This window comes from Pogona vitticeps, chromosome 8, assembly GCF_051106095.1.
Source record: "Pogona vitticeps strain Pit_001003342236 chromosome 8, PviZW2.1, whole genome shotgun sequence".
NCBI lineage: Eukaryota > Metazoa > Chordata > Lepidosauria > Squamata > Agamidae > Pogona > Pogona vitticeps.
Window position 1 is genome coordinate 6,920,918 of NC_135790.1, and position 15,307 is coordinate 6,936,224.

A 15,307-nucleotide genomic window follows, 5' to 3' on the forward strand; every position below is an offset into this window, starting at 1 on the left:
GTGGTGTGATTGCTTTTTGAAGTTGTTTTTGCATTGGGCAGGGTTAATCTTTCCCTCACCAGCATCATCATTTTGAGTCAGCATTAGAAATCTTCCTGTGTCATCAATGCAGGCTTTAAAAAAGACTAAGATGTGGCCCAGGAGGAGGCTGAAAAAGAACCTCTTAAGGATTTCTGCACCCCTGTTCATGTTCTTTCCTCCAACACAATTCTTGAACAGGTTTCTGGAAGCAACAACCGGACATTTTCTGTTGCGGCCCCCTTTTTTCCTTCTGCTCCAGAGGTCAGGACAAAAACTGTTGGATTCTAATGAATAGCAAGGAGGTTCTGACTCAACACGAGGAATTGTTTTTCTCATGCTAAGAGGTCTTTGATCATGAAATAGATGATCTTAGAAGGCAGTGGACTCTCTCTTTCATTGGAGGTTGTAAACCAGTGGTTTCTGACCTTAGATCCCAAGATGGTCTTGGACTACAACTCCCAGAAGCCTTCCCCACTCGCTGTGCTGGCCAGGATTTCTGGGAGTTGTAGTCCAAGAACATCTGGGGACCCTAAGGTTAGAAACCACTGTGTCAATGGAGGTCCTGATGGACATGCATCAGGGCTGCATCGGCATGGGTTGGTGAACCTTGGCGTGCCTTCCAGTTTTACAATTCTGTGATTCTAGTTTTACCTCAATACAAGTTTGAGAGGCACTCTTGTGTAACAGCCATGAACTCAGCACTAGCCTGTTGCTAGGATAAACAGAGAAAATTCCTACAACATAACCAATATGGGTGTGGATGATTTCTTGCCGTCATGGCTTACACCCAATTCAGAAAGCTGTTCAGAGTTTCCGCTTTCATTCCCTTCCTATCCTCAGGTGACACTGCGTTGTTCCGCAGATCCGGCAGGTTCCTCTGCTCCGAGGTGCAGTTGATGATGTGCAGTTCCAGCCAGGGTTTTGGATGGATCCCACAATGCTTAAGGTCGTGCTTAAGGTAGCTACAGTTTCAGCTCAGGAAAACCTTTGTTGCCCCTCTCCTCTGTCTACATATGTTCCACAGTCTCATTGCCATTTTCTCCATCCAGCCACCTAAGTCTCAGAAGCATTTTTAGCTCCAGGCACCTTTCACGCGCAGTCTACAAGGAAAGGCTGACATTGTTTGTTTGTTTATTTATTTATTTGATTTTTTTCTACCACCCATCTTGCAAACCAGCTACTCCGGGCCGTTTACAATAATATAACTAGAGATAAAATCAACCAACTTTAAACAAATGCTATAAGTAATTATAACTACTACAGAGCAGTATCTCCCTGGAAAAGACCTTGATGTTGGGAAAGTGTGAAGGCAAGAGGAGAAGGGGATGACAGAGGACGAGATGGATGGACAGTGTCATCGAAGCTGCCAACATGACTTTGACCCAACTCCGGGAGGCAGTGGAAGACAGGAGGGCCTGGCGTGCTCTGGTCCATGGGGTCACGAAGAGTCAGACACAACTTAATGACTAAACAACAACAACAACAAGCAGAGCAGAATAGGCAGTGATAAACTGACAAATAGGTATTCTAGTTATTATTCTTTCTTTTCCTTCTTTCCTCCCCTTTCCCATTATGGAGGGCCTCTTCAAACACTTCTTTAAAAAGTTTCATTTTTAAGGAACTTCTTAAAGGTCTGAGGGCAGGGCGGCTGCTGTATTTCTTGTGGGAGGGCATTCCAAAGAGAGGGTGCCACCCTGGCGTAAGCCCTGTTCCGTGCCGACGTGCTTCTCTTGGTATTAACACCCACGGGAGTGAGGCTTCAGGGGACTGAATAACCCTGGCAGAAGAACTTGGAAGATGTTCTGGCAGGTTGCCAGGTGGCAAACCATTTTGGGCTTTATATGTTACTACCAGAACCTTGATCCCCCGGCCTAGAGGATGACTTGGCAACTTCCCTGCTGGGAACGCGTGCAAAGAGGGTGGTGGAGTCCTCCCAAAAGTATGTGCTAGCAAACATATGCGGAGGATGCACCAGTAGCATCTAAAATGGGTTTTTCAAACCTGCATAAAAGCAAGCACAGTCACGTGCTCCATAAGCCAAATCTAAAATCAAGGTTTGGTACTACTTTTATTAGTGGTCCGTTGAAAAAAGTGACCTTTTGACTCCTTCAGGAATTCTTCCCCAGAAGAAAGCACTGCAAAGCTTGAGGGTGAAGGAAGGACCAGGAAAATGCAAAATTCAACCTGTATAGAATCTGAGGTTAAGTAATCTGTAGTAAAGAGAGAAGGGACGTGGTGGCGCTGTGGGTTAAACCGCAGAAGCCTCTGTGCTGCAGGGTCAGAAGACCAGCCGTCGTAAGATCGAATCCACGGGACGGAGTGAGCTCCCGTCGCTTGCCCCAGCTCCTGCCAAACTAGAAGTTTGAAAGCCTGCAAAAATGCGAGTAGATAAATAGGTACCACCACGGTGGGAAGGTCACGGCGTTCCGTGTCTAGTCGTGCTAGCCACGTGACCACGGAAACTGTCTTTGGACAAATGCTGGCTCTACGGCTTGGAGACGGGGATGAGCACCGCGCCCTAGAGTTGGACACGACTGGATTAAAATATCAAGGGGAACCTTTACCTTTCGTTAAGAGAGAAGTTGCAACCTGGAAGCAGATGCTAGCTTGAAGCAATTGTTATTCTCACAAAGGCTCCAGGAAGGGCAACTCAAATGAGTTACCCGACTCCCCTATGGTGTTCAACGTCCGTCCGTCGTCTTTAACACTGTTTCAAAATGGGACTGCCTCTGGTTTGTGTTGCATTCCTTTTTTTTGGTGATCCGTGTGGCTCTCATGGTGAGAAAACTGGCTGCCCGTTGCCTAACCCCATTACAGACAAAGGAGGGGAGTCTATTTAGTGAAGCTTCTCCCGCCTATGGTCAAAGCATGCAGCTGGAAGCCCGTGGAGGCAGAGGCACCTGGAAACAGGGCAATCCCTTACCCCGAGGAAGCCAAATTGGGAATATTAGAACCCTGTGGCTGGAGAAAAGACAGCCTGCAGACAGTAGTAATTGTTGCTGTTGTTGTTATTCGGGGCTGTCAAGTTGCATCCCATTTATTGCAACCCATAAGTGACCTTCAAAACCTCCTGTCCTCAGTTCTTCCAAACCCATGGAGAAATTGGGTCCCATCCTGGTTGCAGAGGTGTTGAGGTGCAAAGCAATCACCATGGCTCTTCGCTTGAAATATCATCTTTTAATTGCAAACCACTGCTGCACACTGATAATTCTCAGCTTCAAATATTGTCTCTCCAGGAAATCTTAGGAGCTTTTTAAGGAGAAAGATGGAGTAAGATATATTGAATGAATGAATGGATATCTTTTATTGAGGATACAGAAACATGAGGGGAGAAATCTCTCTCTCTCTCTCTCTCTCTTTTTTGACCGTATATTGCTGGATAGCTCAGTGGTTTCAGGCAGCCAGAGGTGGGGAGTTCGATTCCCCCACGGTGCCTCCTCGACGGGGGCTGGACTCGGAAGGTCCACAGGGTCCCTTCCAGCTCCGCAGGTTCTCAGATGAGGATGATGATGGAAATGCCAGCAGCACAATCTCGTGCATGCGCCCGCAAACCAACTCCCCCCCCAAAAAAAAACACACCAGGATCTCGCCCCCATCCCAGGGGTGTGTGTGTGTGTGTGTGTGTGTGTGTGTGTGTGTGTGTGTGTGTGCGCGCCTCGTTTAGCCGGCGCTCCCCTACGGTCTGCCCCCCCTTCCGCCCCTCACCTGCGGCCCCGCCCCTCCCGGGCTCCCTCTCGGCCCCGCCCCTCTCGGCTCCCTCCCGGCCCCTCCTTCCCCCGCCCGTGACGTCAGGCCGGGCTCCGCCGGCGCCATTTTGGAAAGTCGAAGCCGAAAGGGAGGAGGGAGGGGGGACGGGCTGGAGGAAGGAGCGCGAAGGCCGGCGGGCGGGCGGGCGATAGAGAGAGCGAGAGAGGAAGGAGGGGAAGCCCTGAGAAGAAGCGGCGGCGGCGGCGGCCTGGCCCTGACCCCCCTCACACACACACACTCCCCCCCCCCGCGGGCATCATCCGCCGCCATCCTCCCTCCCGGGGCTGTGGGCGCCTGGCCTGCGGAGCGGAGCGCCGAGCGGAGAGGCCGCTCCCACCCGCCCGGCCACCCTCGGGAGCCCAACATGGCAGGTAAGGAAAGGGAAGGGAAGGAAGCGGGGAGAGCGGGCGGGCGGGCGGGCGGGCGAGCGGACCCTCCCTCTTGCCTGGCCCGGGCGCCTCGGCGGACCTGGAGTGGCAGGTGCGGAGGGGGGGAGGCTGCCCCCCGGGGGGGAGAGAAGAGCCGCCGTTCCCGCCTCTTGCTGCCACCCCCCCCCTCCGACCCTCCAGGGAAAGGGGCTGGGCTGCTGGCTCTTCCCTTTTCCCCCTCCTTAGCAAATCGCTCGGGGCATCCTCAGTTTCGTGTGCGAATCCCCCCCCACAATTTCCTGCAATTCCCAATTCCTCTCTCTCTCTCCCCCAAACGACCCCTCCATGCAACTAACGTGGTGCAAACCTTGCTTCCCCCCCCCCGGTGTGCCTTGTTGCTTCCTTGCATTTCTCTCTCTCCCCCCCCCCCGCCGCTTCCTGCTTTGGAAACCTTCTTGCCCCTTCAATCGCTTCCCCTGCTTATTTGTATCTCTCCCCCCCCCCGATTTGTATCTCCTTGTTTTTTCTTCTCCCCCCTTTTTTTCTGGGTCAAAAGGCCGGCAGATCCCCCCCCCATGGGAAAGGAGGCAAGGCAGCCTGGAGTTTAAAGACCCAGGGCGGGGGGGGGGCGTCTTAAAAGAGCGATTTCTGTCCGGTTGTGTGTGTGTGTGTGGGGGGCAGGCAAGGAGCCGTGGAGACCCTCCCATCATGGCCTCTTGAGTTGGGGGGCTTCTGGTGGTCGAGGAGGGGGGGGTGCGCGGGTTCCTTAGCATCTTGGGGTTTGGGGGGGCGGACATGAGCCATGTGTTGTGTCCTGATTTTGCAAAAAAAGTGCAAATCCTTTGGGGTGTGTGTGTGTGTGTGTGTGTGTGTGTGTTGGGAGGGGAGAGGTGCCACCTTGCAGAATCCAGAATCAAAGGGTAGATTAGCATGCTTGGGTTTTTTTTTTGGGGGGGGGAGAGAGATTTGTATATGTTATGGTCAGAGGGGAGACCTGCTTGGTTTGAGAACATGTGCCAGGGCATGAGGGATGATGTTCTTCCTGGTTTTGCAAGGTTTTGCAAGGGAGACCCTGCTGGCCGGCCCTCGCTGGAGGTTGGTTGCCCCTCGGGAGCATGGTTTGAAAAGGCAGAAAGGCTGCCTGTTTCCCTCCCCGCTTTCCCTCCCTGTTTCTTTTTCTGGAATAGGTTCACCCCCGCCCTCGCCCTACAAATCTAATTTGCTTTGTGTTTGGGAGAGAGGAGCCCGCGAAGAAGCTGCGCTCAGATCTGTGGTTTGCTAAACTTGCATCAACAATTCTGTCCTTCCGTTCCACCCAGTTTTAAAAAAATATCAATGGGAGAGCCAAGCTTTGAATGTAGTAAGGGAGAGGAAGATGTCCAGGTTTCCTGAATGAGCTGTCCCTTTCCTGCTTCTCACCCTCCAAAATAAAATAAAATAATAAAAATAAAAAAAGCGGGGGGGGGGTTAAAACCATCTATAGCTAAAGGGATTCAGCTGCCAATGACTCAACGCTTGTCTATAGGCCTTGCTGTAGGATGTCTTTGAACCCTGTGTGTGTCTACATGGTGTAGCTAAACATCCGTTCACCTTTCCCGTTGGTGCCCAGATATGGTCAAGTGAATTCTGTACCCGGGAACAAAGGGAAATGCAAATAGAACACTTGTAGATTGTTCTCACTTTTCCTGTTGGCTGCCATTCCTTGGGCGCCTTTGGAGCAGTCATTCTTCTGCCTTGAACTTTTTTGCTTCAGAGTTACTCAGCTTTCAGTGGAGAGGGAAAGGCGCCTCCCCCCCCTTTTCTTTCTTTCTTTTTTTTGCCAGGATGCAACAGTTGCACTGCTTTGAGAGAGAATACCAGGAAACTTGGCTGGCTTGTTGGAGGAGTGCAGGAAAAGCTCCATTTTGACCGCCTCTCGGTCTTTCTTCATTCTCTCTTCCTGCGCAAACCCAACCCAATGACTTGCTCTGAATGATATGCAGAAGAAATGGGTGGCATGTTTTCTACATGTTCGGGTGGCGAGGTTCAAATGATTCACTGGCTTCCACCGAGGCAGTAATGTTTCTGAAGTTTTCGCTCCGGTCCATCTTTTATGGTAGTTAGTTTTGAAGCTTACTCTTAACCAAGCCAGCCTGTTTAGGTCTCAGGATTGGTGATCTTTCCTTGTGGGTGGGTGTGGGCGGAGAGGAGTTGTTAACCAAAATGACTTCCTTGTGTATCAAAAGGTTTAACTTTCTGTGGCTGTCGTTTTTTGATGTTGAAACAGAAATTCCTAAAAATAAGAACATCCGTTGTTAGAGAAATACATCACACAATTTCCTTGCTGGTGCCAAAATTGACTAAGGAAGCAAACTTGATCCGTAGGAAGACTGGAAATCTGCACATGCGTGTCTTGACTGTTGCACAGGTTCGGAAGTAATGAAGTTCTGAGAGATATGAGCAGCTTGTAGAGAAACTGGGTTGGTTTCTGTGCTGGACAGATAGATACGATATTTGAGTTAACCCTTCTTGACAAAAGTGTGTGTGTTGATGTATTTGGGGGTGGGATTGAGAAGTAGGTGTGGGTTTTTCTGCATTTCCTTCTGCTTTGGAACTGGGCGTAGAGGGATCTGCCTTGCTTTCCCATACCAACAATCACTGTTGACTAGAGTGGAATGTGAAGACGGTGCAGCCAAGTTTAGGAGGCAGGGCGTGGGTCTGGATTTATTTTAACTTCTGTTTTGTTTCTAGGAGCCGGCGGTGGCGGGAATGACATTCAGTGGTGTTTTTCTCAGGTGAAAGGGGCTGTGGATGATGATGTAGCTGAAGGTAAGAACAAGCTCTGGATCTATTTAAATTGCATTGCTAATAGATGTTTGATTTTTGATGATGCAGTTATCTGAATACCCCCGCCCCTTTCCCCTTGTAATGCCTTTGTCTTAACAGAGTCTTCGTATTTCCTCTCTCAAAGTACCCGGCAAATCATTTTTTGGCTGAAATAATACAGTATTTTCAGTCATCTCATTACAACGAGAAGGCTTGGGATACTTAATTTTGTGTTGGTTAGAAGAACAGTGATATAGTCACTTTGGAAATGCACGTGAGAAAGGGTTTATTAATCCTTTTTGGGGAAGTGTTGGAATCTGAAATCTGGTTCCCTTGAATTTTCTTGAATGCAAGAGTAAGTGATACCTTTTATTCAACCACATTTTAAAAAAAACGAATAGCAAGCTTTTTCCTGTGCTTGGTCTTGCCGGCCCAAGGTGCTGCCACCTAGGTCCAGATGTCATGTGAAATGCAAGAGTGTGCACCGTAGTATAACGTTTGGTAACAAGAACACGTCTATTGGTGGAGGCTTTGGAACGTTTGAAAGTCATATGGCTGAGATCTCATCCATTTTTTCAGGGTTGCTGAGTGAATGTGGTCTCATCCAAAGCAAAGGACAGCATCTGCTCTGTCTGCAATAAGACTGACCAACCTGTGTTTCCCTGGCTGCCAAGACTTCCTTCCAAACCCAAAGGCTCCAAGCTTTAGCATTCAATAAGAGTTTAAGAATATGTGTTTGCAAAATTATGATGTATTGGCCTTTCCCAACGTAGTGTTTTTAGGATGTGTTTGACTTCAGTTCCTGCAATGCCATAGGCAGCATACTTAATGTGGATTTCTGGGAGTTGTAGTACAAATGATGGTACAGCTTGGGCTGAACCAGTTGTCTCGCCCTAATAGGAATAACTTCTCTTCCTGAAGGATACAGGAGAGGCATGGAAATGCCATTGAAAGCACCATTTCTGGGGAAAGGGGTTGCCTTCCCCCCCCCCTCCTCTGTAACCTCATAGTTGAGATATTTTTTGTGCATTAAGAACAGGGCTCAAATATGCTACTCTTAATTTTTTTAGAAAACAACTTTCAAAGATCTGCCTGCTGTTCTCCTTTTAAAAAAGGGTGTAAACTATTATCTCTTCATATTGAACTTTTTAACCATTTTGGTGTTTGTTGTTGGTTGCATTGCTTTTAATGGATTCCTTGTTTAATTGGTGTCTCGAACTGATGCTGTTAAGACCTTGTTTAATTTATTTCTCTTTTTTCCTTCTGCTGATGTTACTGGCTTCCTTTAGCACTTTTTTGTGGTGGAAAGGGATAATGTAATTAAAAAATTAAACAAATGGAATTACTCAACAGAGCAGTGACATTTTCATGATATCTTAGCGCAGCTCAGTGCTTCCCACTAGCATCCCATGGAATGGAGGGAGTGAAATGCCATTAGAGTATGAGGAGGCAACGCTCCTGCATGTTAAAGCGGTGAGGGTGACAACTTTACATAGGGCTGTAAATTTCAGTGCCAATTTCAGTAAATTTTAGTGCAGAGGTAGGGAACGCATGAGCTTCCTGCTGCTGCTGATCCACTTGGTCTTAGCCAAAAGGTCAAATCCCACTTGCTGTTCTTGAACTACAATTTTGATCATCTCTTACCCTTAGCTGTATTGTTTTGGAATTGTGGGAGCTTGTAATTCAGGAACATAAGGAGAACTGGATATTACACATCCCTTATGTAATGCATGGCTCTTTCTGTGGACCTTCAGCTGCGTAGAGTTTCTAAGACTTGTTTTGTTTGGCTTGGAACGTGGCCTGCTTGTGCTGTCCTTTTAGCTAAAGAGTGTTGCCCCCACACTGTTGCTCTGGACAGATGCCATGTTGGATGCTATCTTCTGTCACTGGTATGAGACAATTGGGCAGGGTCCGTGCCTAGCTCCTTAAATCCTTGGGCTCTTCTGATGTGTGGGTGCTGGGCGTAACTGGTCAGGACTAGACCGCTTTCAGAACTGATGCTAAAAACACGCGCCATTGCTTTAGAATGATTTTGTGTTTCAGAGAAACTCTCGTGATTCGTATGGTGTGGAGAATAGCTCATCATTTGGACCGTTGTCTGTTTGAAACAAAAACATGACTGTTTAAATTGGAACAAACTAAACTGGTTGTGCATTGTGTTTTTGGAAGACATGCAAGTCAAAACGATGAGTATTGTTAGTTACCAGGAATCATAATTTAATAGAGAGGAACATAACAGGAAGATGTGTGTGTAGAGTTCCACATGAGAAAGAGTTGGCTGTGGTATGCCTTGGAACTAGCACCGTTAGAAATACAGGAAGAATATTGAGCGGGAAATCATTCGGTTGCAAAACCTGTCACCATTTCTTGACTCTAGTTATACAGCCTAATCCTTTGGATATTTATCAAGCAGGAGAAAAAAAACCTGCAGGATTCACTTGGTCTGGTACCCACGTAAGCATACTGGGAGACAGTGTGGTATAGGATTTATTATTGCATTGGGATTGGAGAGATCCAGGTTTAAGTTCTGACCGAGCTGTGAAACCTCTGGGTAAATTTGGGTCGGTCACTTTTTTCCCCACAAGGTTGTTGGGAGGATGAAGAGTGCCTAGATTTCATGCATAGACCATGAATTTCATTTTTGCAAAAGCTCCCGGTTAAATGTCTGGTGTCTCCATTTGAATGCTGGGTTAGTAGGGGTTGGAAAGATTTCTGCGTGTAAAGATTGTGGCCTTCCACAATCTCTGATCATTGGCAATGGAGGCAGGAGCTTCTGGAATTTGAAATCAAAGCTTCCGAAAGGCTGAAGATAGAGAGCTATTGCAGTACAAGACCCTCCTGCCCAGTGTTAGTGGATTCCTCTTGCTTTTCTCTTTTTTTGATGCAGATGTTGGTATACCGTGCCTGCAGTGTTGAGGTGCTCTGCTTGTGTTCTGCCCCTTATGTTATATTAGAGACCTGGCAGTAGACATCTCACTTGTGGATGAAACACATGTCAGTGGTCCCCGTAGCCATCAAGACATTGGGAACAATGCTGCAGAGTTTTATAAAATAATATAATCAGCTGAAGTAACACCATCAGACCTGTGGAAACCTGCAGTATTAGGAATAGTGTACATGTTACACCAGTATTTTACTAATATGCACACAAGTTAATTCTGGCTTATGGCAACTCTTTTTAGGGTTTTCTAGGAAGAGAGTACTGGTTGACTATTCCCTTCTTCTGGGGGCATCCCAGCGTGACTGTGCAGCTTGCTCAAGGCTACACAGACTGGTTCTTTTCCTAGGAAGCCCAGTTGTTGTTTAGTCATTAAGTCATGTCTGACTCTTCGTGACCCCATGGACCAGAGCACGCCAGGCCCTCCTGTCTTCCACTGCCTCCCGGAGTTGGGTCAAATTCATGTTGGTCACTTCGATGACACTGTCCAGCTATCTCATGCTCTGTCGTCCCTTTCTCCTCTTGCCTTCACTCTTTCCCAACATTAGGGTCTTTTCCAGGGAGTCTTCTCTTCTCATGAGATGGCCAAAGTACTGGAGCCTCAGCTGCAGGATCTGTGCTTCCAGTGAACACTCAGGGTTGATTTCTTTCAAAATGGATAGGTTTGTTCTCCTTGCAGTCCAGGGGACTCTCAAGAGCCTCCCCCAACACCACGATTCAGAAGCATCAATTCTATGGTGGTCAGCGTTCTTTATGGTCCATCTCTCACTTCCATACATCACTACAGGAAAAACCATAACTTTGACTATGCGGACCTTTGTCGGCAAGGTGATGTCTCTGCTTTTTAAGATGCTGTTGAGGTTTGTTATTGCTTTCCTCCCAAGAAGCAGGTGTCTTTTGATTTCGTGATTTCGTCTTTTGATTTTGATTTGAAGCCCAGGCAGATACCTGAATCACTGTGCTATCCAGGCAGTTCCATAATAATAATAATACTTGTTGCATCTTGCTTAATTGGAATCAGTGTGGTGGAATGTTGGGCATTCGGGTAAAACTAAGCAGGAGGCCCAAATCTGTGACTCCCAAGCTTCTCACAAGTTGGGGGGAAATGAGAGTACAGTTGTGTTCAAAATTATTCAACCCCCAATGCTGTAAAGGGGTTTAGGGACTATAGTGTACATTTGGAATTGTATTCAGAATGAAATCCTACAAGGACGTTTTAAAGAACCAAATGCAACTAAAATAACATCAATTGTTTATGTAATACAGTAGTAAATGTTTCTTTTGTGGTTTCTTCATTGCCACAATTATTCAACCCCTTAAAGACTACCACTCTGAAGAAGAGAGGTTCATTCAGGTGTTTTCGATCAGGTATTGAAAACACCTGTGGATGTCACCAAGCACCAATCAAGCATAATAAGCACCAATTAGGCAGCTTTAAAATGACTGTGATACTCAGCTCCTTCTAGACATTTACTGGTGTGGTTACAAACATGGTGAAGTCAAGAGAATGGTCCAGGAAGACAAGAGAAGAGGTGATTTGTCTTCACAGGAAGGGCAATGGCTATAAGAAGATTGCAAAGAAGTTAAACATACCAAGAGACACCATAGGAAGCATCATTCACAAATTCAAGGCAAAGAGCACTGTTGAAATGCTACCTGGTCGTGGAAGAAAGAAGATGCTGACTTCGACTGCTGTGTGCTACCTAAAGCGTAGAGTGGTGAAAAGTCCCCGTGTGACTGCTGAGGAACTGAAAAAAGATTTGTCAGATGTGGGTATAGAAGTTTCAGCTCAGACAATAAGCCGCACACTGCGTAATGAAGGTCTCCATGCCAGAACCCCCAGGCGCACCCCCTTGCTGTCTCCCAAGAATAAGAAGAGTCGACTGCAGTATGCCAAAAGTCATGTGGGCAAACCACAAAAGTTGTGGGATAGTGTTCTGTGGACTGATGAAACAAAATTAGAACTGTTTGGGCCCATGGATCAACGCTATGTTTGGAGGAGGAAGAACAAGGCATATGACGAAAAGAACACCTTGCCTACTGTGAAGCATGGTGGAGGGTCAATAATGCTTTGGGGCTGTTTTGCTTCTGCAGGTACAGGGAAGCTTCAGCGTGTACAAGGTACCATGAATTCTCTTCAGTACCAGGAGATATTGGATGAAAATGTGATGCAGTCCGTCACACACCTGAGGCTTGGGAGACGTTGGACCTTTCAACAGGACAGTGATCCCAAGCATACCTCCAAGTCCACTAGAGCATGGTTGCAGAGGAAAGGCTGGAACATTTTGGAGTGGCCATCGCAGTCACCAGACTTAAATCCGATTGAGAACCTCTGGTGGGACTTAAAGAAAGCAGTTGCAGTGCGCAAGCCTAAGAATTTGACTGAACTGGAGGCTTTTGCCCATGAAGAATGGGCGAAGATACCCGTAGATCGCTGCAAGACACTTGTGTCAAGCTATGCTTCACGTTTAAAAGCTGTTATAACTGTAAAAGGATGTTGTACTAAGTACTAAGATTGAATGTCACTTGGGGGTTGAATAAAAACTAATAATGATGTGAGCACAGAAAAGACATTTGTGGTTATTTCATTATAAACTTAAGGTTATATTTCTCTGACCTACAAGTGCCTCTTTCATGTAAATGTAAGCAAGATGACTGAATGATCAAAATCAATGTCAAAATGGCCAAAACATTCAATTTCAGTGGGGGTTGAATAATTTTGAACACAACTGTATTTCTTAATATATGGGACACTGAGCTCTTTGGCTTAAAAGGGTGATAAAAATGTAGTAAGTATAACTTCTGTTGTGAAGAAAAAAGAGAAATAATGTAGCAATTTAAGGATATGACGTTTATTTCACTGTGAGGTTTCATGGAACAAAATCTACTTCTTTGGATACAAAGTGTGCAAATAGAGTGGTGCCCTGACTTAAAAATGTCCTGCAACACGACCATTTTGAGTTGCAACCAGCTCTGGCTGCAGAATTTTGCTTCGACTTGTGGCTGGAGCTTTGAGTTGCAAGCAGAAAAGAGCAGGGGAAAAGGCAGGGAATTCAAATAACCATTGGGGTGAAAGAGCTACAAAGTAGCTCTTTCGTCCCAGTGGTTAGAGTGTGTGGGTCGGCCGAGGCTTCGGACTGCCTGGTGCTGCTTTCTGCTCCTGGGTGAGTGCATTTACAGGGTTTTGCAGGGTGGGTTTGGGTTAGGGTTTTTTTTTTTTTTTGCAGCCCCATCACATTCCAGTGGGGCTTGCAGTATTTTCTTTCTTTTTTTTTCTTAAATGCAGGAACGGATTAATCCTGTTCCCATGCATTCCCATGGGAAATGATGCTTCGATTTACAACCGTTTCGAGTTATGCCCATCTTCTGGGACGGATTATGGTCATAAGTCAAGGCACCACTGTACTGTGTTCACCATATTTATACATATTCCCACGACCAGTCCAGGATACTGCTAATAGGACACGTGACAATGGTTCATTAATACCAGAATGGGACTGTGAAGCTGTTAATTACTTCGTTTGGCAGGTCCTGGCCAGGGTGATGAACTTGCTGTGACAGGAATGCTGTAAGAGATGTCTGTGCGTGCGAGAGCGATCAGAAGGTTTCCAATGAATATTAGGAAGGATACCCATAATATCCTATAGAAAGTAGGGTTCTTAATATATGTAGTGTGCTAATAAGCCTTAATCTTTGGAATTGGCTTTCTTCACATCTGCACATGGTCCAGCCTCTTTTCTGTGCATTGCAATTCAAGCTGTCTCCAGTGCAATAAGGAAAACATATACGTACCTCTCCAGTAAGCAGTTGTATCTTAAATGTGATTGAATATACTGTTTTATGCAGGCCATCTAATAAAGGCTACAGTGTTTTAATGGGTTGCTGTATGAACCGCTAATGTGTGAAGCAGCGGTAATGCTGGATGACTAAATCGCAGTTGACATGTCAAACTACTTTCCAGAACTTGTGCATTGTTACTTAGAGAATGATTAAGAGGAATATTGTAAAATGTGATTCAAAACCTACATTGGAGCACTGTTTAAGATCTCGGTTCAACATAGGAGCCTTGGTTAGTGTGAGGATGGATATCCGTGATAGCCTTATGGTAGGGCAGTTTCTTGTGAGGAGGGAAGGTAGGAGATCTAAGTAATCTCTCCACTGTGAGGGGTGGAAACAGTTACAGTGGTGCCTTGCAAGACGAATGCCTCGCGGGACGAAAAACCTGCAAGACGATTTGTTTTTGCCATTGCTATAGTGCAGTGGTGTCGAACTGTGGCCCTCCAGATGTTCTTGGACTTCAACTCCCAGAAGCCTTCACCACCACCTCTGCTGGCCAGGATTTCTGGGAGTTGAAGGCCAAGAACATCTGGCGGGCCACAGTTCGACACCACTGCTATAGTGCCTCGTAAGACAGTTTCTTCTATGACTATGCTTTGCAAGACTTTTTTTCCCAAGACCGATGCCTTGCAAGACGAATAAATTTCATTTATTGCAAGATGATTTTTTCACAAGACTGCACTTCTCGCGGAACAAATTACATTTGTCTTGAGAGGCACCACTGTACTTGTTGGGAGTTTCAGCTTAAATGTTGCAACTGCCCTGATCTTCTGAGACATCAGATACCACCTTCTCAGTCTTTTGGCCATGCTGTTTGGGGCTCTTGGAAGTTGCAGCCCAGCATCACTCAGATTTAACTTTTGATGAAGAATTTGATCTGGTTGTCAAGACAGATTCCTTGTTCACATAAACATTAGGGACTCTTAGATTCAATCATTTTTCCCTCTCCTTTGATTTAGCAAGAGGAATGAGTGGAGGCATCTAATCATTGCCCCAACCTCATTCGTCCCTGTCATTTAAGGGGGACCAATGCTTAGACTCTTTGTGAATTAAAAAAATGGGAATAAGAGAACAGTACTCAGTCCTGTTCTTAATATGGTTTTGCATCTCTGTGTAAGTGTTCACAGATGAGTGTGGAATACAGTAGCCACACTCACTTTCTGTGGTGTTAATCTTGAGTTTGAGGAGAATGCTGATCACTGTGGTGTCTTGGTGGTGTATACCATACAACAGAGCTGTGCAGAAGCTCACGGTTTTCCACAAGGATGAGATGTGTAGGATGGTCACACGACTGTATCACTTGGAAGAGAGATCTAGGACACTTCTGGGTCTGTTTGCGTGCTTTCAGTTTCGATTGTGCAGCCTTGCCCTGTCATATTAGCATCAAACATTTTGTGGATTGAGATTTTGCAGAAGGGGGTAGGTGGAATATTTCCGATTATGTGTTTACTATCAATATTCTCTTTTGAGGTCTGCTCTGTCTCAAGGACTTAGCAAGCAGGGACACTGGCATCTAATTGGCATTTTAATGGCTTGATTTGAAATTCTTCCTGTTTTATCCAGTGCTAAGTCATTTGTGGACAGCCATTTT

The 15,307-nt window shown here is 46.3% G+C and overlaps 1 protein-coding gene across 5 annotated transcripts in view; it reads left to right on the top strand.

Moving 5' to 3' along the window:
- The first annotated feature begins 3,893 nt into the window (after window positions 1-3,893).
- PPP2R2A (protein phosphatase 2 regulatory subunit Balpha) overlaps window positions 3,894-15,307 on the top strand; it is a 70,534-nt gene continuing 59,120 nt past the window's right edge. The window contains exons 1-3 of one of the 5 annotated variants that reach the window (XM_078379734.1): window positions 5,888-6,231; window positions 6,403-6,543; window positions 6,867-6,944. Coding sequence is in view for 4 of the 5 variants with exons in the window: in XM_020814138.3 (XP_020669797.2) it covers window positions 6,108-6,231; window positions 6,867-6,944 (202 nt within the window). In the remaining variant the exon portion in view is untranslated. Of the gene's footprint in view, window positions 4,140-5,816; window positions 6,232-6,402; window positions 6,544-6,866; window positions 6,945-15,307 lie in introns of those variants that run through there. The other 4 variants (XM_072979078.2, XM_072979079.2, XM_020814138.3 and 1 more) reach the window with 4 other exon arrangements.